We start from the raw sequence: 23,567 nt of genomic DNA, 5'->3' as shown, positions 1-23,567 counted from the left end.
AGCAGCCTATTACACTTTGAAAACAATGACACAATAATGTGTACTTTTTTCCACACTTTGTGTTATTTTTCCAAGCTAACCAGTTGTCTCAGGCCGACAACAATCTGAGCAGCCCTTTTAACGTAAATGGGAGTAGAGGCCGCAGATGATCTGAAGCTGTGAGGCTCATTACATCTCTCTGTTACACCACGTTGTCCTCGCTTGGGCCTCCACCCTGCTGTTACACAGGCCCCTCTGTCTGTCACTTTCTTTTACCGCATCACCCACGACAATCCTCTGTATTTTTGTGTGCGCACATGCTGTGTGCATCCATGGCATGGGGGGTTGGGGGTCAGGGAGATTTCACTGTTTCACTCGAGAACAATACCCCTTTTGATGCATCTCAGCCCTCTTTGTTCCGATAACGAGAGCCAGTGAGCGAGTGGCGGACAGAAGGAGGATGAAATGGAGGGAGGGTGAATGAACCAATGAGAGAACGAGGATGACAGGGTGTAAAGACCAATGCCCACTAGGTCCTCAAGGTCATTTGATTATCGATCAGTGGTTTATGACAGTTGCTTCTTCGAGCTGTATTGTTGCAGTACTGGGATGGTTTTCTGCTCAGCTCTGTGTCGTAATCAGCTCAGCATCTTTATTGGTGCGGGCCTTATCCAAGTTGTAGGCACTGAGCCCTATCCTGTTTACATACAGAGAGAAACTCCAGCTGAAGAGGCTCACTGTTATACTATAAAACCGCCAGGGATGGCATTCACACTGCAGTTCTAGTTTCACACTCATTGTCTTCAGATAAGCAGAGTTTGTGATTGCTGCAGAGGTGAGCAGGAGTGGACGAGAGGAAGGGGAGAGAGAAGAGGGCGAAGTTGAGAGAGGGTTATCCAGAAAGAAGCATCAAATTTCAAAGAGTCCACAGCCCTCCTCTCTTAAGCCAAGCTTTTGTCCCGGGGGGTAATAATGCCATTATGGCAATAACAGAGAAACGCCCAGTCAGCCAGCTAGCCAGCCAGCCACCTAACCAACCAGCCCATTAGAGTGATCTGGCCTTTGGGCACTGCTCAAGTTTCCCTTCACTGAAGCAGCTGCGTGTTCATCCTCCTCTTCCACTGAAAACGCAGCACAGCTTTAGAGATGTGTCGATGAGTTGGAACTGATCTAATAAAAACACATTATAAATATCCTCATGCCCTCTTCTACTTTCTAACGTGGACCAGGGTTGATTTCCCACAAAGCTATATCTGACTCCATCACCTCATCAGACATGCAGCTGCAGCAGCAGAGGCTGCCCATGCAGGTGCCTGCTCATAAAAAGTCCTCTAGCCGAGTGTCCCAGCCGATGCCTGCGTGTAAAAGGCATTTATTCCTCTGAATAAAATCTCTCTGAGTAAGCACATGCTTCAGCCAGTGGCCCCCCGGTCACTGCAGCATTCACACAGAGGGGGTGAGAAAGGACAGGGATTCACTCTGTACACCACTCTGCTGACCTCAGCCACTCCTGTGTATCTATGTGTGTGTTTGTGTTTGTGCACTTGTGAGCTTTTGACATGTGTGAGACATCATCAGCGGCCTGTGGAAACACTGAATCGAACATCTGTATCTGTGTGCACGTGATGTGCACATGCTTAGAGGTGCATGTATGTTTCCCAAACAGTGATTATGAATATGGCTGGAGCCTGGGTGGTTTATGTGGAGCTAAGTTTGTTTATTTGGATTGTGAGAACATTTTTAAAGTCCTTTGTGGTCAACAACTTAAAATTATTTGAGCACGGCTTTGCAGAAGTTGCCAGTGGAACCACAGTAATCCACTCTAACACCCACAGAGCCACACACACACCCACACAATCTCACAGACCTAATAGTTGGTGTCACACTGATATTTGCTCTCTGCTTTTGTGTCCTACAGCACAAAACTTCACTTATGTTACATCCCTTACCTTCCACCCTCAGACCTTTAGCTACTTCAAGGGAACTTCAGCTTTGCGTTGGCGCTCTTTTCCCAACTGTCTTTGAGGCTACGTGCTGACACTCCCAGCTTTAGTCCGCTAAAGATAATGTTAACTGTATGGACCTGCTGCACTGTATACTGTTGGATGTGTGAAAAACACTATACCATCCATGGCATTTACTTGGCAGCCTGTATTTAAAACCACAGAGGTCACAGCACAGATACAAATGTGTGTTTACGTGTGTCGCTCTCTCTGAATATTACATTTTATAATAGGACTGAGGATAAGATTTCATTCAAGTTATAAATGTTGCATCGATAAGTGGCCAGATTCTACCACCGCCTGTTTCTGTTTTAGTCATAAGAATTATTAATACTTTTTGACATTGTTTGCACTCACAAGCCTTACACAGACATAACACATATTCCTTCTGCCCACAAACACACACCGTCACACTTCAAGATGTAGTTAGAAAAGAGTATTTGTCCAAATTAATAGACGAAAGTTGTCTCGCACACAATGTCACACACATATCACATGACAACAACATAATATTACCTTATCTTTTTTAGCAATGTGGACCAAATGACAGTGTCCTTTTAGCCACAAAGGTTATGTTGCAGGATGTAAGTCCATCTTTCTATGACAGAGGTGTGTCAAGAGTTTCCCTCAAGAGATTAAAAGAAAGACAAGCAAATGTAATGGAGCTGTAACTAATAACCACAACTCCCTCATATAGCAACACTCACATGCATTTTTCTGGTTGCTTCAGGGTTTTCAATGAGAAACGTTAGCCCTTTGAGATCAGTTGTTATGCAATGTGTTATACACACATAGCTCAAGGTGATGTGTTAAAATTGTTTACTTACTTATTCAGCCGTCCAAAAAATTGCAGGAACATATTCAAACCTACAACATTACAATAAACAAAGATTACTTTAATAATGAAATACAGTAATTTGTTTCTCAGAAAGTTCTTAGATGACCAGAAAATACATTTTCAAATGTTGATAATATTCTTAACACCATATGTCACAAATATGTTTACATTTGCTGAATTTGAAATCAAACTAGCGGTCATATGTTTGGTTGTCATCAGTTTGAAGTCCTCTGAGCTGAGAGAGTAATTTTATAAGATTTATTTTAAAGAGCATTGATAAAATTCCTAGAAGAAGAGAAGACAACATTTGATTGATTGACTTGTCCATCCACAGACTCAAAACCCACCCCAGCCTCCGCCCACCTTAACCTTCCTTTGAATTGTCTCCTCTCCCACTCCTACCGAGGAGGAGTCACATGGCCCATTTGAGATACAGGAGAAGGAAATCCTCCATTAGAGCTGGCCACAATGCCTCTTCCTCTTCCTCTGCTCCGCCTCTCATTCACCTCTCACGCACGGTGCTGATCCTCGGGCTTGCACTTTATAATCGCAATATCATTCTAATTCTCTTCTTGAAAGCCATGAAAGCTCATTAAAATGTCAATAGAGAGCCCAGAAGGGTGAGAAAGTCATGAGAGACGGAAATCGGGAAGCTTGCCACTATAGTCTTTGCAGACACTCAGATGTTGTTCCACTGGGAAATTGGTGCCCTGTCAATGGGAATTAACCTTTTCAGTGACGCAGATCTTTAGCTGGCACAAGAATAGCTATTGTTTCCTGATCTGGCAAGTACATTCGGTCTTAAGGTGAGAGAAAATAATAGATTACTGCTGATCCTCACCCAGCACGACCTGAGCACTTTAGATTGGATAGTAATGAACCCTGCTTAGACACTTAGACACCAATCCTCAGCTCTAACCACGCTTGATGAAGATAAATAAATTATTTCCCTAATGTCTGTTTAAGATGTAAAAATAATTTGGGGAGGGGGGTGACTTAGCCATGTCAGTCCTGCTAATAGAACTGCTCACTCTCTATACCAAATTTAACTCTAAATCCAATCAAATGGACGCCTGCGAGATAATCTCTTTGACACAAACAAACACACGCCGACAAACACACTCGCACACTTACATGGAAGTCACTCTTAAAGTGCACAAACCAATGTGCACACACACACACACACACACACACACACACACACACACACACACACACACACACAGAGGCCTCTCCATGACCTCTGCATATAAACACTGATCCAACCAGCCAAAGAAATGCTTCCCTCTGTTTCTCTCTCTGTCTTGCTCATTCTGCATCTGACCTGTAGTAAGTACTCTTTAGTGGTCTGTAGTGGTTCTCCTCACAGACTGAAAGAGTGAAATGCATGACAGGATCTGATAAGACAAATAGAACTTTTCCCAAACTCGCCCAAGCCACCCACTTTGGAAATGTTTCTTCTACTTTTACTACATTCTTCATACCTAAAGCCCTCCCTCTCTCTTTCTCTCGCCGACCTTTGAGGGAATTTTTAAGCCTCAGATAGTCCCAGACGCCTGTGAGCTATTTAAAAGCAGCTCTCTGATCTGATAGCTCATAAGGTCCATTGGGTCCTAAAAGCACTGAATGCACAACGTTTCTGGCAAAGCAAAATGCAACAACAAAAGGGGGGAAATAACTGTTTCCTCTGTGTCAGGAGTGGAAGTGAAGCAGGGATGTTTGCATGCATTTTCTTGTTCAGTGAGAATTTGAGGATCCCGAGTGTCACCAAATGTCACTGACCTTGTCACAGAGCTTGTAAAATAGTCGTTTTTTAATTCAGTGATGCACGCCGGGACTTGGCCAACGGCCCGGCCCACCCCTTTCTCTTTCTCCCCTCTCTGTCTTTATTCCTTCCTCCTTGGACACTCCCCCATCTCTCTTCCTCTCTCCATGGGTCAGCTGAAATCATGAAGGTCACTTGCTCTTTATTCTATCGGAAGAAAAGGGGTCATATTTCTTCGCACCACTGTGCACAGATGTGCAGTGGGTTGAATGCTGGAGTGCATTTTATTTTGTGCTGAGAGCTTCATTGAAGGACTTTGGTATGAGGAGAATGCCCACATACCAGGCTGTTTTCAGGGGGGTGGCATAGAAGGGGAGGCTGTTGGGGAACAAAACAGCTTGGCATCTCAAGGCTGGACAGCGCACAGACAGAGAGGCTTTCATGAATTCTTCAATGGACAGTCTCGAGGTGTTCAGTCGCTCAGTCTTATTTTAGTTTTTCAGTCATGCAGCTGGTCAGATCCCTACTTTCCCATGGTGCTCGCTGGTTGGTTTAGCTTTTGAACACTGGTTAGCGTGTGTATTTATGCCTATGTGTGTCTGTTAAGCCCATGACCTTCTTTCACTTCTCCTCATTAGCATGTGAATCCCCCCCATCACAAGTAGGCCAGAGTGGATGATTGTGGGGGGAAGAGATGGGAAAGAAAAAGGGGAAGAAAAATGGAGGAAAGTAGAGATTGGCGCAAGAGAAACAGGAATCCAATTCCTGAAAGGGTTTTCCCAGCTGACTGTTTACCCAACTGAACCCAGTCTGTGCACAGACTTAATGCGTCAGGGTTTCTCACTTTGCTTAAGGTATTACAAAGTTCACAGGTCTCTGAGTTGAAAGACGCACAAGAACGGAAACCCGCTTCTTCACTGGTCTTAAGATGTGTTTACCGCCCTGCCCTGCTTTCACCTTGTAATTCTGCAGCCACTCACAGCGAACCCTGTCTGTTGTGTGGATGGGCCAAAGCCCGGCCCTACTCTGTGTGGGCCCACCGGCAGCTCGTCGACTCCTGGTCCTGCGTGTTGTTTGTGCAGGTGTCTGCGTCTGCTCCGGTCACCATCTCATCTGCTGCCCTCAGCTAACCACTGGAAACAGACTGTCAGAAGAAAGACTTGTTCTGACTGACAAATTTTAACTATAGAAACATGCTTAAAACTTTTCTTTTAATGTGGTTAATAACGTGAGAATATGTGCCAGGCTGCTTGCAGTTTACGTTTGGGCAGCGAAAACATGTCTTTAATTGCTTCAACTTTGTCCAGTCTGGCTGTCTAGTATTGATCCATTAAACACCAGAGAGGCCTCTTTCTTATTCAGTTGGAGGCAGAGTTCAGTGTCTCACAAGCATGCATAAGAAAGTGTGCTTTGAGGTTTTTAGGGAGTTCATACGAGTGGTTCCCTGTGAGTGCTCCGTTTTTCGGGACAGACTGGTAACCTGATCTCCATCTCACGTCGCGGGTGAGACGACAGCCGTGGTTCTCAGCCACATTAGGAACATTCATGAGTGGATCTCTCACTTTAACCCAAATGTCACAAACCTCTGTGATGAGAGCCAACCACACGCACCGCATGTGGGAATACTTTCTGTGCAGTCTTGACATTGAATGTATATGTTGGTGTGTCTGCATGTGGGTCTTCAGGACGCCTTTGTGTCTTCAGCGCTCTCTATTTATGAGTAACTATGGCCATATGTACACACTCCAAATGTGCTCTCATGTGAAAAATGTTCCAGAGTTGGGTGGGCTTACTTTTGTTTTTCTTGGTATTCGCACATTTTAACATCCCACAAGGAAAACTTTGAAAGTCCCGGCCAGAGTTTGCATGCCTGTATTTGTATTGCTTTGATTCTGAGATTTGTATTTATTTCCCCCTTGTTCGGACAAAGTGTGTGTGTATTTGTGCAGTTGAAGTAGAAACTAACTGAAGTGATTTGACCAACCAGAAATGACTGCTTCAGCCCTCGCTGTTTGTCCATTTATTGTTCAGGATCATCAGGAATATTGAAATGGGAAAGGCTAAAGGAAATGTGCAACAGGCAAGATACGTTGAAAGGCATCAGGGAAGAACCCCGAAATGATGACCTTTTGTTTGAGGGAATATTTCTGTCAAAAAAAGTTATAGTTTAGGGCGTGATTTACCAATACCCTGCATGAAGTGTGTTAAATTGCCCGCTCATGTACACACAATTATTTTGTGCATTTTGACAGTGATTTGCTCAGAATAACACCACGAGTGACATTACACATAAGCAGCAGTATTCAATTAGTTATAAATTACAGCAGGTATGAAACGGATAAACACAATTGATAATCATATTTACGAAGGCAAACACAAGATTATGTATTTATCACACAACATGCAAAGATTTAGGAAATCAAGCCCCTAGTTGCACTACCTGGACCTCCTCTGCTGTCCTTGGAATCACACTCACAATGTATTGACACAGTCCTCTTGTTTGTGATGGTTATCAGTAATGGACCCTTAGTCTGAGTGTCAGTGTCTATTTACTCGATCAGGAGTGAATGACGCTATAAGATAAAACCCAGCTCTTAATGACCTAATGTCATCCTGTCAACTGGAGCAGCAGGGGAGGGTTTACTGAGCAAACAGCCTGTTTGCTGTGAGCATGAGCACACACACACACACACACACACACACACACACACACACACACACACACACACACACACACACACACACACACACACACACACACACACACACACACACACACACACACACACACACACACACACACACACACATCTACAGTCTGTCTCTTAATGTTTTGTTTTTTAACGAATTTTGTTCCTCAGCGACAGGTAAGTGGATTCACCCATATGAATCAATTTGATTCTCTGCATTAGATGCATTGGTAAGTTAGACAGAATGTATGTTAGTTCACACTCTACCTGTGTGTGTGTATGTGTTTGCGTGTGTGTGTGTAGCCATGCTGCCGAGCCTGGTCCTGCATCGCACCTATATTCGACCCTACCAGAGGGGTTTTTACTGCAGTGACTCCAACCTGAACTACCCCTACAAGAGCAGCACAGTGCCTTCATCAGTACTGATTTCTGTCGGATTGACACTGCCCGCGGTGTCCGTAAGTCCCTCCGACACGAAGAGCGCCTGGCCGTGGGAAACCTCAAAGGCAGAAACAGGAAGGGCTTGAGGTTCATGGAGCAGGCAGTGAAGGAGTGACATTGCTACATGCATTCTTGAGCTACAGTTGGATTTAGTTTTGGAAAACCGTCACTCCTTTGCTTTAAGCGCACCTGGCATGACATCCTTAAGCCCCTCCCACTTCTGATAACCCACAATCTCCTGGTGCCAGCATGCTCCTTGTGACGCCGCCCCGTTCTCTCCCGTTTATGTCTGTGTCACTGACCTGGTGCTCTCTCTCTCTCTCTCTCTCTCTCTCTCTCTCTTCCTGTCCTCTCTCTTTGTGTCTTTTGTAGCTAGCCTGCCTTTCCTGATCATTGAGACTAGCACCATAAAGCCGTACCAGCGTGGGTTTTACTGTTCGGACGAGTCCATCCGCTACCCCCGAAAAGAGGGAGACACCATTAGCGATGCCGTGCTTTGTGGTGTTGGCATTCTTATTGCCATCTTCTCTGTAAGTCGACCTTCACACCTCCCTATGTTTGCCTCTCTGTACTCAAACTCATATAGGCCCTTTAACAAAAAAGTATTTTATTTATAAGTATCCAGTATTTTTCCTGACAAATCTGCTGTGTCTCCCGCTGTATTTTCTAATGTCTCCTTCATGATGCTTCATTCTTCTGTAGCTTTTTGAGTCATCCAAGTCATTCCTGTGTTTTATTACTTTGCGAAGTGAGCCCATGGTAGTGAGAGGCCCCTCCGACTGACTTTAGGATGTGTATGTTGGTGTGTATGTTGGTTGACGCATACACACCGACTGACTTTAGGATGTGTATGTTGGTGTGTATGTTGGTTGACGCATACATGCCAAAGACCTGAGAGACTTTATGAGCTTCTGGTCCATTCTCATGCCTCCCGGTTGTATCCTTGAACCTGACTCAGTGCCCTCTGTGCCTTGCACATTACTTAGGGTGAACGTGTCAGTGATCACACTCATACCATTAGCTCAGGGTATCTCAGGAGCAAGTGAAAGCATGAATCTCTCATTCCAAGACCCAGATTCTTGTTCCAGAAAGGGTCTAAATGTTGTGCCACCAAATTAGAGATAGGTCAGAGTTAGTGGAATCATGCTTTAATAGCAAGCAGTAGGTATACGTCAATTAGTGGCACATGGTCAGGCTAAATGATCTTTACAGCCCTCAGCCACTCTGTCGCACAACCCCTCATCAGTTCCCAGACTAAGCCGTCTTCTTGTTATTAGCTCGGTGGGCACACACAGACTTGTACACACATACACACTTTGCACACTGTACCAGCTCAGCTCTTCTGCTTATGAGAAGCAGGAGACGGCTTGTGTTAGTTAGATCCCCTCACATGTTCTCGTGTGGGCAACGCTGGCGCGTCTCACACAGCTGTGTCCCATTAGCAGCGTCTACAGCCATGCCGACACCATTCCTTTAACACTCTCATGCAGGCGCACATTCACGCACGCAGACATCTACACACTATACGTGCCCTAGAAGCAGATTCCATTTGGGCCTGTTGTTTAATAGTCCCACTAATCTGACATATTCATGTCTGACAGGCCCAGTTCCCACTGTTAGAAACAGAGTTAGAAGATCCAATTAAACCCATCAGACATCCTTTGAGCCCTTTGGTCTGGTCAGTGATTCCTTTTTACAAAAGTGACCAAGCCAGGGAGACAAAAGAAGGGCGGAGCTGTTTGGATGCAAATGCTGTCAAACCAAACAAACTTCAGCCGCCTGTATCGACCTCCCATGGCTGTAATCTCCAGCTCTGATCTTAACAATTCAATGACAATAGCGCACACAAACACACTAATACGCCACTGTGTTTGTTTCTCCTGGCTGTGGGCCTGCGCGCTGACCACCCGCTGCGCAGGATGTCAAATTAACAATGCATCTACAGAATATGTGTACACAGAAATACAAACAATCAATAGAATGATAGGATGGGTGGCAAAGCTTAAATCTGTGCATGTGTTTTTTTTGTAATCGCAGTACTGAGGGCCTTAGGGATGGCCGGCTGAATATTTGAATATAGAGAAAGTAGCCCAAAGAGTGAAGCCTTGTGAGGGAAGAGGAAGGAAAGAAAGCAGTCGGTCAGTCAATCAGGTACCCCAAGTGGTACACATTTGATTGACATCTCCACGCCTGGAGGGTTAGCTTGGCAAAAGCCCCTCAGTGTAGATGAAGTCTTCTCAAAGAGTGACATGACTTAAAACCACCTAGTTAGAATCCCACAGGAGTCAGGGTTAACCCCTCTTTTGTTTTACTTTTACTTCTACCTTCATTTTCACTTGACAAACCCACATGAAAAAAAACCCACATTAAGCGGAGCTTCATTATTCAAACGCATTTTCATCCAAACTGCCTCAGGGAAAGGCAGGCCATGCTCATTCTGCATGTTTGTTTGTGTGCCGCTCTCACGCATACTGTCTCTGTCCCTTATTCATCCTTTCTACTACATGTGTCACCTGATCCTTAGAAAAATTAATTTGATGTTCTGCACGAGATGTTAAAGACGCATTATTGCATGGCTAATCAAATCATTGCGAAGCAATACAGCATTTCATGATTATGTTAAATGTTGTCTGTTTATTAAAAAACAATCTCTTTGTCTTAGATTGTCATTGGAGAATGCTACAGAATTCATCAGCTACATGAAGGAACAAAGTCGTTTGTTGGGAATCCCTACGTGGCAGCTCTCTACAAGCAGGTTAGCTCTGCGCAACAGTAAATGTTCACAATGTTCTAGATTTTTATGCAAGTTTAATTGACCTTACATCAAACCACGCCCCTGAACAGCAATTTTCCACTCATATTTTCCAAACATAGTCTAACATGGCAGACCTGTTAGGTGTCTTTCATGGGCTGCTGTAAAGTACTTTCCTGTACATAACCTGGGGAAATGTTTAGATCAGATTAGATATTCCTTTATCACTCCCTCGTTGGGAAAAGGTGTTTCAGTGACTCACTATATTACGATTTTCAAAAAAGAGGACACAAGATATTTTGAAATAATACTCAAAGTTTACTAAAAATAAATCTGTTATATATCAAAATAATGTCTTGCGCTAACAAAAGACAGAAAAACTTCTCAAAGGTCACTCCACACACTTCTGTGCAAAAAGTATGAAATGATGTTCTGTTTTGGACAAGTCAGCTTTTATTCACTGTGATAGTGTAAAAAATAAAACATCAGCCTCACAAAGGTGCTAGTTGACTAAACATGTTGTGGGCAGATAGTCTAGCAGCAATGCTGCAGTGACGTTGGCTCCCTCTCATTATGACTGTAATTGAGCCTCCGACCAGGCGGAATTGGGTCGATTACGTCACACACAAGTAGCGGCGTGTTCTGTACAAAGTTCCAGTCATTCTAACTTATATGCTTTAAAGTCAATTGCAAAACTCTGACGAATGGACATTTTTATGAATTGATAAAACTCCTAGTTGTTAAGAGCGTAGACGTATCTGGGATACTAGCCAAGTGTTTCTCTTATTCTTTTTCAACGAAGTAGGATTTGATCACAACTGCTTTCAGGCCACAGTCATGCTGGTTGTTAGGGTTTATTTTTCAGCATGAAATCAAGTATGTAGCCATTAAGTACGTGTTCATAGTTGTTTTATGTATTAAAATGATTCTTTTATAAACTACAATTATTGAGATAAAGAATTTTACCCATTCAAGAAAGACTGACAGAAAGACAGAGGAAACCGAATTGTGCTTGGACTTTGATAGATTCTGAGTATTTAACTTTTAATTATTGTAATGAAACTAAATATCATGCAGTCTTAAAATAAATGATTAAAATGACACATTTCATGACCATTAATTCTCAAACCAGGAGTGCACGTTACGTCAGCCAGTTGTTGTCTCAAAGCAGTACTGCTCACCGGCGAGCTACATCACTGTGTCTGTGTACAAACAGTACTAATTTACAAATGGATTTGGCCTGTTTTCTGAGTATGAATAGATAGGGATTTTGTTCTGTGCAAGAATGGAAAATTTGACAGTCACAGCAACAGTAAACAGTTTAGATGAAGTCTTTCAAAGTGGTCCAACAATGGGTGAGGCTTAGCCGAACAATCATCTATAGACATCTGCATGGTTGTTATGTCTAATCATTGTGGCCTGTCATCTTGCAGATGGGCGTGTTCCTCTTTGGCTGTGCCGTCAGCCAGTCATTTACAGACATCGCGAAGGTGTCGGTGGGCCGCATGAGACCCCACTTTCTAGACGTGTGCAGACCGGATTTCTCCACCATCAACTGTTCACTGGGATACATCACCAACTACACCTGCACTGGTGACGAGAGTGACATACAGGAGGCCAGGTGTGTGGGAAGACGACATACAGCACAATGGCTACATTGTCAAGCTATTTGTTAAACTCAACGAATCAACCGTAATCTTTTTCTCTTTACAGAAAATCGTTCTTCTCAGGACACGCCTCCTTTTCGCTGTATACGATGCTCTATCTGGCTGTGAGTAATCTTAGTCCCCTCTTATCCTTTTAAATCCATGTAGATCTACACAGATGTTCACAGTAACAGAAACAATTGTTTGAAGATTGCAGATGAAGCCATGGAAATAAGGCTGAGCTCCAATTAGAGGATTTCATGCTCGAGAGAAACTCAAACATTGTTCATATTCACTGCTCCACCTCCTCCCCTCCCTTGCCTCACCCCTCGGAGAGATGGATGGATGCACTCCACCTGTTTTCCTTAAAACAGCTGCATGTGCACTTCCTATCCCGGCCCATCCTCCTCCACCTCTCCCTCTATGTCTCCACCTGTTGTGTCTGGCAGGGCTTAGCACCCCGGAGACTGTCCTGCTTCAAACAATCCAATTAAACACACACACACACACACACACACACACACACACACACACACACACACACACACACACACACACACACACACACACACACACACACACACACACACACACACACACACACGCCAGCTCATAGTTCTCCTCTCACATCCTCCTCTGTTCCTGTCTGTTTACACACCACAAGTTTCTGCCTCACTTTGTATGCTACAGAGAAGAGAGAGTCAGTGTTTTGGCTGGCTTGGTTACAAGGTGGTTCTCAGTTCTCACGCTGGACTGACAGTTGAAGTCGGGGTGTATTGTAGCGCATTGCCGTGCAGTGAGAATATTGCTGCGGGTATTTCCCAGCCTCTGGGTGAACCTACAGCTGCACCCCGGTCAGCCCGAGGGAAAGAGCGGGAACAAAAAGTTATGGAAAAAAGCAGAAAGGGAAGAGAGATGTTCTGCATCCAGGCCACAGTGCGACACACACAAGTCAGAGACCAGTGTTCTTTCGAGCAGCAGGAAGCTCAGGACTGAAGCCAGAGAGGGCGTTCCCGGAGGAGAGGCGGAAAAGTTTGTAGTCAATGTTTTGGAATACAAAACTAGCCGCGGAGGCAGGCAGGGGAAGAAGAAAAAAAGTTGGATGGGTTTCTTGTTTTTGTTTTATGCAAGTTGAAAGTAGTTCTTTTGACATCATGTTTTAACGATTCCTCTTGTTGTTTTTTTTCTTTTGTCTTCCACATAAGCAAAGAGCCAGAGACTTAAGACTTTTTAAATCCGGCCAGCAGAGTGCAAGCATGTTGCAATCAACAAGCTTTAAATCTGCATGTTGTATAATATTGCGATTAGAATTGCTGGTGTATGTAGTTGACTATCTCAAGTAAAGTTTGGCCAAAAAAATGTAAAAATAAATTCTGAAACAAAACAGAATTTGAAGAGAAACTAAAATTGTATTTGACAATAGATTTAACAGCTTTTATAGAATATTCTGGATATGTTCAAGTAAAGACTACGGAAATGTAAAAACAGGAAATAACTGTGATGAACATAATTTATTGTCGTCACTTTCTAAGGAGCAGTTTGGCTCTAAACAGGTTGTCAAGACTTTTGTTTTGTCCTCAGTGTTTTTCCCCATAAGAACAGACAAGCTCCCTTGTCCTTCCCCTCAGCCTTGACCAATGTTTTCTCTATCTGATTGCTCCAGAGTGTGAAAGTGTCACTTCAACACAGTGGCTGTCACCTCGTCCTCTGTCCCACAACCCCCAGCCATCCTCTAATAGGCACTCTTACTGTCTATGCGAGGCCCTTCATTTCCCGTCGCAAGTGCCTCAGTGCTGCATCTGTGACTGATGTGGTCTGCACTGTGCCATGATGGTGTGGCATCGCTCAGAGGCTGCACACAGATATCTGAGACAGACCACACGGCGTGCAGCGCAAAAACTGTGTCACAGCCACAGAAAACAAGCACGTGTGAGCATTTTTGTGCCCTACCAACTTATCTTTTGTTTTGTCTAACGTGCACACAGCATTTGTGTATGGGTATCCTCTCCCGTGGCAACGGTTTTGCTGTTATCAATGCCTGAACGCTTCTACTTTAGGGGCAGATAGCATGTTGTTGGTGAAATCAAACCAATATTTTGGGTTGTCATAGAAATGATACTAACCACCGCCATGCTATTGTCTCACAGTGTGGTGTCAATTCAGCGAAAGAAAGGGAAGGGGCAAGCATATGAAGTGTTCCCACTTTGTTGTGTTTTTTAGTGTTTCCTTTCATTTTACGCTCACTTTGAGGCAGAGTGGGGCAGACAAGAGGGGAAGATCTCCAGGGAATGAGCTGGATTCCTTTAAAAACCACCAGACTTGGTGTCGCTTTTGTCTTGCTGTCATGAGAATCTGTTGGGCGTCCTTACGTCACTTTTTACTGCTGATTTCTTCGGCTACAACCATTTGAAACTACCATTTAGGACAAAATACCAGAGAAAGATTGGGGTTAAACATGCTGATGCTGGGTTTAAACAGGCTTTAAAGAGAGGTACTACACTTTTGGAGTTGTTTAAGTTCTTATTTGATTATTGTTTTTGTCTGTTTGGGCATGCGTCTGCTGAATCAAGCCGGGACTGGGTTGTCTGTGCTTACTCACTTCCATACGGTGACATAAGATCAATTTGAATGGCAGGTCCCTCTGGCACCCTGTTTTGATTAACTTAATGTGTTGGGTGTTTCAGTGCGCCCTGCACGTTTGTCGACAGTCAGAGCTTCGGGTTCAGAGGTTGAGCAAAGTAAATGTTTTGGTATTCATTGTGACTATGATTGTCACACAAAATCTCTTATCAGGAGTCCTTGTCAGCCACCTGAGAAAAACCACAAAGGAAGGCTGACGTCTAAACATCACAGCCGGGGAAAAGCAGAGCACGAGTAGAAGGGATGGGAGGGATCGTTTCCTCTACTTCCATCAGGAGAACAACAATGATAGTGTGTCGTAGAGGAAGTGTGAGGAAGCTTAAGGTCCACACCTACAAGGGCCTTGTAGTGGATGGGGATTGACAGGAGGTGCTGTGGCTCCCGGTGGGTATTGTTAGCCTCGTTTATTACAAGATCTAAGTGTGTGGAGGTTTGGGTTGGGTAGGCCTTGGCTCAGTCTGTTTCTGGGTGTGAGAGACAGGAAGTTAAAGGATATAAGCAATGGTGAAACACAGGATGTATGAGGAACCTGGGCTAACCTCACCACAGTGCGTGTGAGGAGTTAAAAAAAAAAGAAGCCGGCACTGTACATGTACATGTATATGTATATGTATATGTACATGAATTCCGGTGGCACCGTGGTTATACTGTTTTTACAGCTGCTACAGCTGAGATGTTAAATCGGTTATGTCCGGGTTTCAGGGAGTTCAGTGTGCGTTGTGGAGGAGAGTCTGTGTGGGTTTTTTTTCTGCAGGTTTGGCAAGCCAACCTGCTTTGATTCAGTCTAGACCTCTCAGGCTGTAATAATATACACATGCACGCACAAACACGTGCATGCACACACACACATGCACACACCCACTGCAGGTGCACGGTTCGACAGGCAGCGCATCATCAAATGTCCATGCAGAAGTGAAATGCAACTGGTGTGCAGCCATATATTAGTTACTTCTTTGTATGTGCGTGGTGTGCAGGTTGTTTATTAAGCAAAATAAACTGTAAATACTTGTTGATAGAATTCTTTCTTGCTGGTATCTTTCCATATCAAACGTTAATAATCGTCTTTTCTGATATTGGGGATTTTTTATTACAATTTTTTAAATTATTAAAACAACATGTACACTCATGTTCCGCTTATCTCATTTCTTTGTCTTTTGTTTTCAGTTCTACATCCAGTCCAGGTTCTCATGGCGTGGTGCTCGTCTACTCCGCCCATTGCTCCAGTTCACCTTGTTGATGATGGCCTTCTACACCGGACTATCTCGCGTGTCAGACCACAAGCACCACCCAACTGACGTCCTCGCTGGCTTTGTGCAGGGAGCCCTGGTGGCCTACTGCATAGTGAGTGCACATCTGACACACATCACACACACAAACAATATGTGCACAGACACAAGAAATGAGCATACAGTAATTACAAATACACTGGCTGCCTGCAATTTATGGATTCGCTGCCACTGCCCACTGTTAGGCCACATAGGAGTCAAACTTCAGATAAAGTTTGCCTTCAAGTAGCTTTCTTTTTTCACTTTTTCTCTTCTTTTCTCTGGTGAAAATAGAAAAACGAAGCAGGCAGTGAAGTGAGGAGAATCGGATTCCCTTTAATGAATAACACATTGCCTGGAGCCATGCCCCGATTCAAGAGTGTGTCAGTGCCCGTGTGTGTGTGTGTGTGTGTGTGTGTGTGTGTGTGTGTGTGTGTGTGTGTGTGTGTGTGTGTGTGTGTGTGTGTGTGTGTGTGTGTGTGTGTGTGTGTGTGTGTGTGTGTGTGTGTGTGTGTGTGTGTGTGTGTGTGTGTGTGTGTGTGTGTGTCAGCTAGTTGGTGTAGATCCATATAGTGCAAGCTTCCCTGCTACTTTTGTGACATATCGTCAAAGCAGCTGCCAGAAGATTTTCGTAACCCTCATCATTACACTAAGCTGGATGGAGCCAAGGAAAATTACATTTGGATCGAGAGGAAAGTTGGGGGAGTGTAAAAAAGAGAGCAAGGGGAGAGAGTGGAGTAGCCTTTGAAGCGGGAGTGAGGTTGTTAATTATTTCTTCTTTCTTTTTTTTCAAATTTTATTTGGTGGCTCTGGTTGTATCAGCACAGCGGGCTCCTGCTAAATGTTGCTGCCGCTGGCAGGAGTATGGAAAGATACACATGTGCACATAGCCTCACACACACAGGTTACGAGCAGGCAAAACGTTCCACTTGATCCAAATCATAAACGTTGAAAAAAAAGAAAACTGAATCTGTAAAATGGTAGGTTTAATAAAGTATTTGCCAGCAGGAATCAATAACAATCAGCTGCAAAGCTCTGGCAGAGACCAGTGCTTCTCCAGCTGGGCGTAACTCCTGCACGACATCAGTTTTGACAAATTTAAAAAAAAAAAAGAAAAAGAAAAGATGATTTCAGAAACAGGCTGAGCGTATGAGTTTGACCTCTGAATTGGCCGATCTGGCACGAGGCGCGAAGGGAGGGAAGTGACAGGAGAGAGGAGCCTTGTCTACATCTTGGCTGGGGATGAGTATGAGCTACATCCAAATCAGCTATTCTACACCCCTCCTGCATGCAGAGTGACAGTGTAATGCACGCATGCAGAGCGCCACATTATTCACACTGTCAAAGTAAATGCACGTACATACAAAGTCAAACCCCCGTCGATCAAGGCGCTGAGGTTAGTTTTACAATCCTTGACGCCCCATCTGATTTGCTCAGTCTTAGTAGAAACACACATCTGTGAGCACTTTAGCTCGGGTGTTTCGGCCTCTCGTTGAGCAGTGGAGCAGAAAGGACCTGACAGGAGATGAGTGGAGGCAGGACAGAGGACACACAGAGCCTGCCAGGCTCAGAGCTGCCAACAGCCCTAAATCAAGGTGTGAAAAGCCTCTGATCTTAACTTAGCCACTGCACAGGTTTAATCGTTGTTCCCTCAACTGCGAAAAGAAGACTTAAAGAATGAGCTTAACACTTTGAAACATTACTGAAGGGAGATTTTGCCACCATTTCTGATGAGTCCAGCCCACAAAAAGAGACTTTGAAATGTCTCTGCCTTGATCTGCTCCATGTCTCTTTAGCACGTCGTATTTGTTGCTTACACAATAAGTCAGACTTTGGTTTGCCTTTGAAGGTCAATGAGAACATTCACTCCAAAACATTACACAAGTTTTGAGGCATCAGAGTTTTGTTTTGTTTTTTTCTTTCCTTCAGTTTTTCTGCAGCCTTATTGGATTTTAAGAAGCAATTTGTTTTCTCAGAGACAAATTATTGGCTGTGTAACATGGACCATTAATCTAGCTTATACATTGGGTGAACAGACCATCAAACTTGTCTGAGCACTCAAATCCAAAACGATGAACAAAATAGAGCTTTAGAGAATTGGGGGAATTTGCACGTCGGTCCCAAATGTGCGATTAAGAACAGTTGCTCTGCGTCTGGTATGATGAGTTTATGGCCTTGCAGGGAAGCATCCTCCTTTCCAAATAAATTTCACCAACTCACTGTAGAGTAATGCATTGTTCCATTACTTTATTGTCACTGCTATTCCAGGTTTCCCCAGGCTACAGTGAGCTTTGTAAGCCCAGCGCACCCCAACCGAGTGCCAGTAAATGAACAATACAAATGTGTATGGACACATTCATATGCAGTGACGTGTTTGACTGCGGCTTTGAAGTCACTGCTCTTGGCTTAGTTGTAAATAAAATTGCAGCTTTAAACTACGTTGTTTGTCTTCACATTTGATTCTGAAGGCTGTGCGACACACGTCGAGTCCTTCTGCAGGTTTTTGATCAGTGACAGTGACAACAATAGAAGAAGAAACAACGGTACCTGGCACTTCATCAGACGTTATGACCTACTTTTAAAAAAAAGAAGAAGAAGTTCAGGAGGACCGGATAGAGCAGGAAGCAGCCGTTCATCGAGGTTCATAGTCATTAGTGAGAAGGAGATGGGTTGTTTACAAACTGAGGCTCTCAAGTGTCGGAGCAGAGTTTGCGTGGTCAGTGACATTTTGATAAAGCAGGAAGTTGTTTGTTATCGTTAAAGCGATACATCTGAACGGTAAATAAGGACACTCATTAATCACACTATCTGTAAATATGTTGTATATAACAGCAACCACTCAAGGATTTTAGCATCTTCAATAAGTATTGCAACTTTTCACACTGTTGCATGATGTTTTTATTGAACAAAGAATTATACACAGTATCTACAGGGAAAACTCTTTGAATTACAACATTGTCATGTTAGACAGCCGTGCACCTGCATGAGATGTGCACATAAACCTCTCTTTTTCCTTAGTTGATGTCCCAACAACTGTAGAAATGAGATTTATTGAGGGCAAATAAATTCTCTGTTTAAATCTCTGGGCTTCAGCGGGGGGTCAAGTGAGTAATGGAATTGGGTTTTTTTTGCCACCGACATTTCCTGTGTGCTCGTGCACTTACTCCCTTTCTGACTCACCCTCTTTATTTTTCAGTCATGACATTTTAATCGTGGTTTGAAACATGCAAATAAAACCGCGACCAGAGACACACACACACGGGTACATGCATGACTTTTATAGGTTAGCGTTGCTGCTGAGTTTGCATCACTCAACACAATGAATCCGGAGACTGTGCGTGCGTGCGTGTGTTTTTGTGTAGATCACGCGCAGGAAGTGGTGAGGTCGCGATAAGCCTTCCACCATGGCAGTTCTCGAGTGACAGGCTGGAGTTTGGATGACGCAGCAACTGCGCCCTCTATGACTGGATGCCATACATCCTGATGGGAAGCCAGCATTGAAAGTTTCCCATGATAGTTTGGGTCACTCGGAGAGATATGACCTCATATCCCTCCCCACTCTCTTAATAATTTGCCATATAAGACACAAAGTAATTGCTATATAGACAAAGAGCCCATTTAAACACTTGGAAACAGCTGTGTGGTAATAGAGGTATCTGTCTTCATGTCATAGGTCACCAGTAAAGGTCAGTGTATACTCAGTAAATGCCAAGCTGCATTAGAATCAAGTGTCTTTGTGTTGCCTACAGCTCTGAATGAGACACTCTTTGCTATATTAATAGATCACTGACTGTATGAATGCAATTTTGATGAACAAAGAGCTGCCCACTTTTTTCCCCCTATATGACAGCTCTATATATTTTCCCCAACATATGACTCCTGAGAGTTATCCATAATGTTTCCCCCGAGGAGCCGGTGCACAGTAGGCTCTCTTTCATAGATTTTTGTGCTGAATGGCAGCTTCTCCCCTCTCAGCTCCCTGGCACAGACCCTCTGCTCGCTCTGGACTGGCAGCAGGGCAGGAAAAGCCACTGCTCTTGCCAATTATATTTGTGTGTGTGCGTGTGTGTGCGTGTGTGTGTGTATATGCAAGTGCCACAGTTGCTCACCAGTGACCCCAAGCACCCAGTTAGTGGAAATCCACCATTACTTTGCACAGCAGCTGTTGTGGTCCCATGTCCTGTCCAACACTGTCTTACATTTGATGTCTTCAGTGTTACTTTTTGCCTTTTTATTCCCTGTTTTCCGTTATTCTCCAGCATTTCCCGGCAGAATGACTTTCTGTTCTCAGAGCTGACGTATAAAGGGAATTCGCCATTGGCATAATTAAATACAAGATTAGCAGTAGTTCACACAATCTGATATATTAGGATGAGCCACAATAAGATCACTTCCTAAAGCCAGATTACTCAGAGTTGACAGCATGGGTTTGTACACAGCGACTAAGAGAATGTGGTGGGGAGTTCCTCATCGCGGTAATATGATGTGATGTAATAATCACCTCAGATTCGTTGCCAGTACAGGTTTCTCCTGCCGAGAAGAACGCAGTTGTGCACCGTCACGTTAGTTCTGCTCCAACATGCAGGGTTTTTTTTTTTCCTGGTCTTGCCGAGCTGTATTATACCAGCCAGTTTTTAATTATATACCTTTTAATTAGTCTGCCACCTTTGTGAGTCATTGCAGACAATTTCAACTGTGTGAAGTTCATAGCCTAAAGCTTGTGGCGTGATTGTTTCTGGGCATTTCAGAGAACAGTATTGGTATTTTAGTAGTACAAGTATTGCACATTCAACACATACTTGTTTTCTTTTTGTTTTGGATATTGAATTGAAAAAAAAAAAAGAGTTACATTATTTCTCCAATTCCCTTTTGGAGTCTGGCAAAAAATGCATGCTCACCAAAATAGGTGAGCATGCATCTTGAGAGGTAGCTGGAGCCTCCAGGTCGTAAAATACACTATTTAGGTAAACATAATTTAAAAGTGTATTGGCAAACAGATGATGCACAAAAGGGCATAAGTACATATGCTACCTCAAAGCAAGAAAATGACTAAACTTGTAAGACATTAAAACACGCGACAAAGAAGGTTCATTTGGTAACCTTGGGTGGAGATTTAGAAATTTCACTGGAGTCAAATCTGGTGAGATTAGCTTTGCTATTGAATGACATTACAGTATGTTGGACGTCCTTTGGCTCTCTGCATTTGCATTTAAACTGAACTACCAACCCTCCCCCTCCAGCTGTGGTCAGGTTTCATTTAATGTTAAGCGGACGTTCATTGTTTCCTCATCTGTCTGTGTCCCGCAGGTGTTCTACGTGTCAGACCTGTTCAAACCCAGGGTGAAGCCCACCACGCCTCCACCCTCCCCGATCAAAAAAGAGCTGCTGCCTTCGTCCGACATCATCGACAGAAACAACCACCACAACATGGTGTGAGCGAGGCCACAGCTTCTTCCTGCAACCGAGGAGCCAGTCACAGTGCTGCTCACCTCCCATCGGACAGTAGAATGTAGCGACAAGAGGCTGTAGCTGCTTCTTAAATGGCATCCTCCTCCTCCCCCTCACCCGATCCCTCACCCACCCCTGACCCCACCCCCAATCACCCCCCTTCTTTTTTTAACTGTGCCTCGCCAGGCGTTCCGTGGACTAGGGTGTCAGATTTGCACAGCAGAGTCCACACTCAACATTCAGACTTATTATTTGCTATAACTACTTATCAACATTTGAGCCCATCCTTGTGAGCACAAGCAGAAAAAAAGAATTTGAAAGCTAAAAGAAAAAAAAAAAAAAAAAACACTCGGAAGAAGACTTGACAGGCAGAGCTGAGGGTGTGGAGGTTTGATGGAAGTATAACCACATGAAGGGAAAACATGAATGAAGAAAAAAGACTCAAACATCAGAAAGAAAAAAAAAGACAAACCCCCCCCCCCGCCTAGGGAGAGAAGGACTGCTTCTTCTCCGATCTCTCTGTGGCCTTGGAACGCTGTGAGACTACAATTTCCTGAGATGAGGGAAGGACGTCACTGCAATAACTAGCAGCAAAGAAGTATTAAGAAGATAGAAAAATATAACTTATAGCACTGTTTTAACTTCATTGTCCATTATCACCACTCGCTGCCTGAGATGTCTGACTGAAAAAAACTTGACCATGCTGACATGAGATAGAAGTAATGATTCTGAGAAGCCAATCAAGTCTGGCATATTACAAGACTTTATAATGAGGAAGGTTAATGATGGCACTGCTTTCGCAGGAATGACCTTGTGCCAACAGGCCACTGTAAGGATCGGGGACTGATCTTATTAGGTCTTAACAGGTTACAGAACAGTCCTTGAAATGTCTTTACAATCTTTAATCCCACGACCTTACTTGCCTCTGTCTCCGGATCAGCATGTCAAGATTTTTGTAGTGGACTCCCAGAGCGGCCCAAACCCGGGATGTTGCATTTCTGGGGGTTAGATGTAGTAAAATTGGGGGGATGAAATCTGTGGAAGACAGGGAGGCAGACCTCACAGCCTCTCAGCACCTGTGAAAGAGGTGTGGCTGCGCCATGCAACTTGGTGGTGCTGAGTCCATCTGTCCGGCTTCTTAAATAAGGAGGGGATAGGTGGTCTGAGTGAAGGCGTGCGATCTGCCACCATGACTAGAGGGTGATGATTTACAGCTAAGCTGGCACATTTTTTGGGGGGATGAATTGGGCTCTTTCCGCTGGTAGGGAGGGGCTCTCACCCATCCAAACACTCATTGGCAATGGATGTTTGTCTCTCAGTGTGTGTGTGTGTGTGTGTGTGTGTGTGTGTGTGTGTGTGTGCGTGTGTGTGTACACTTGTGCTTGTGTATGCACATCAATGTCAGTGCAATCTCGTGTCTACGTACGCATGAGTACTGTGCCCTGTGAAAAGGAACTCCCGATTGATAAAGGTGTGTGTCAGGTGAAACACACACACTGTCAGCTGTGCCAAGTGTGTATCTATGTGTGAGTGTGTGTATGTGTGCGCGCGCGCAAGTGTGCCACTGTGTGTCTGAGAGCGAGAAAGCAGGTGACCATTATAGAAAACTGTGGATCTAATTGTTTATTCTCTGCTAAAAAGCATCTTTAACCTTGTATGTTCATAGCCTGTCTTGTATAATCACTAACAGATGTACAGTACCACATACACAAGTCCTTTTTATTTACAGCCAACTCAGACATTCTCCTCCATGAACACACTCCGCCATGTTGCACATCTCTCTTATCGTATAGTCCGTCCTATCATTTCACCAAGCCGTTTTCTCCCTCTTTTTATAAATATATAAATAATGTATAGATCACTCAACGTAACTCTGTAAGATATTGTTTCTTAACATGTTTAGATATATCCACTATGATCACAGACCTGTGTTCTTTACAAAATGCTGCTTAAAAAGCATAGATTGACAGATTTTTGTATCTAGATAACTAAACTATTGTAGATTGTTATAGTTACGTTTGTAATATGCATTCAAAAAAGTACACACACAATTGTATTAAAATTCAATATTGGTATTTTTGTATTGTCTTGTTTTTTGTA

The 23,567-nt window shown here is 43.8% G+C and overlaps 1 protein-coding gene across 2 annotated transcripts in view; it reads left to right on the top strand.

Moving 5' to 3' along the window:
- plpp3 (phospholipid phosphatase 3) overlaps positions 1-22,010 on the top strand; it is a 28,180-nt gene extending 6,170 nt beyond the window's left edge. Inside the window, exons 2-7 of one of the 2 annotated variants that reach the window (XM_080474312.1) lie at positions 8,089-8,246; positions 10,379-10,471; positions 11,902-12,089; positions 12,182-12,239; positions 15,919-16,095; positions 21,327-22,010. In XM_080474312.1, the coding sequence (XP_080330438.1) occupies positions 8,089-8,246; positions 10,379-10,471; positions 11,902-12,089; positions 12,182-12,239; positions 15,919-16,095; positions 21,327-21,455 (803 nt within the window). In that variant the 3' untranslated portion in view covers positions 21,456-22,010. Of the gene's footprint in view, positions 1-7,578; positions 7,734-8,088; positions 8,247-10,378; positions 10,472-11,901; positions 12,090-12,181; positions 12,240-15,918; positions 16,096-21,326 lie in introns of both variants that reach the window. The other variant, XM_080474313.1, reaches the window with a different exon arrangement.
- Positions 22,011-23,567: the final 1,557 nt, after the last annotated feature.

The sequence above is a fragment of the Lipophrys pholis genome (genome assembly GCF_963383615.2).
Source record: "Lipophrys pholis genome assembly, chromosome: 10".
Taxonomy (NCBI): Eukaryota; Metazoa; Chordata; class Actinopteri; order Blenniiformes; family Blenniidae; genus Lipophrys; species Lipophrys pholis.
Note: the sequence above shows the minus strand (reverse complement) of the source record. Positions and strands in the feature narration are given on the sequence as shown.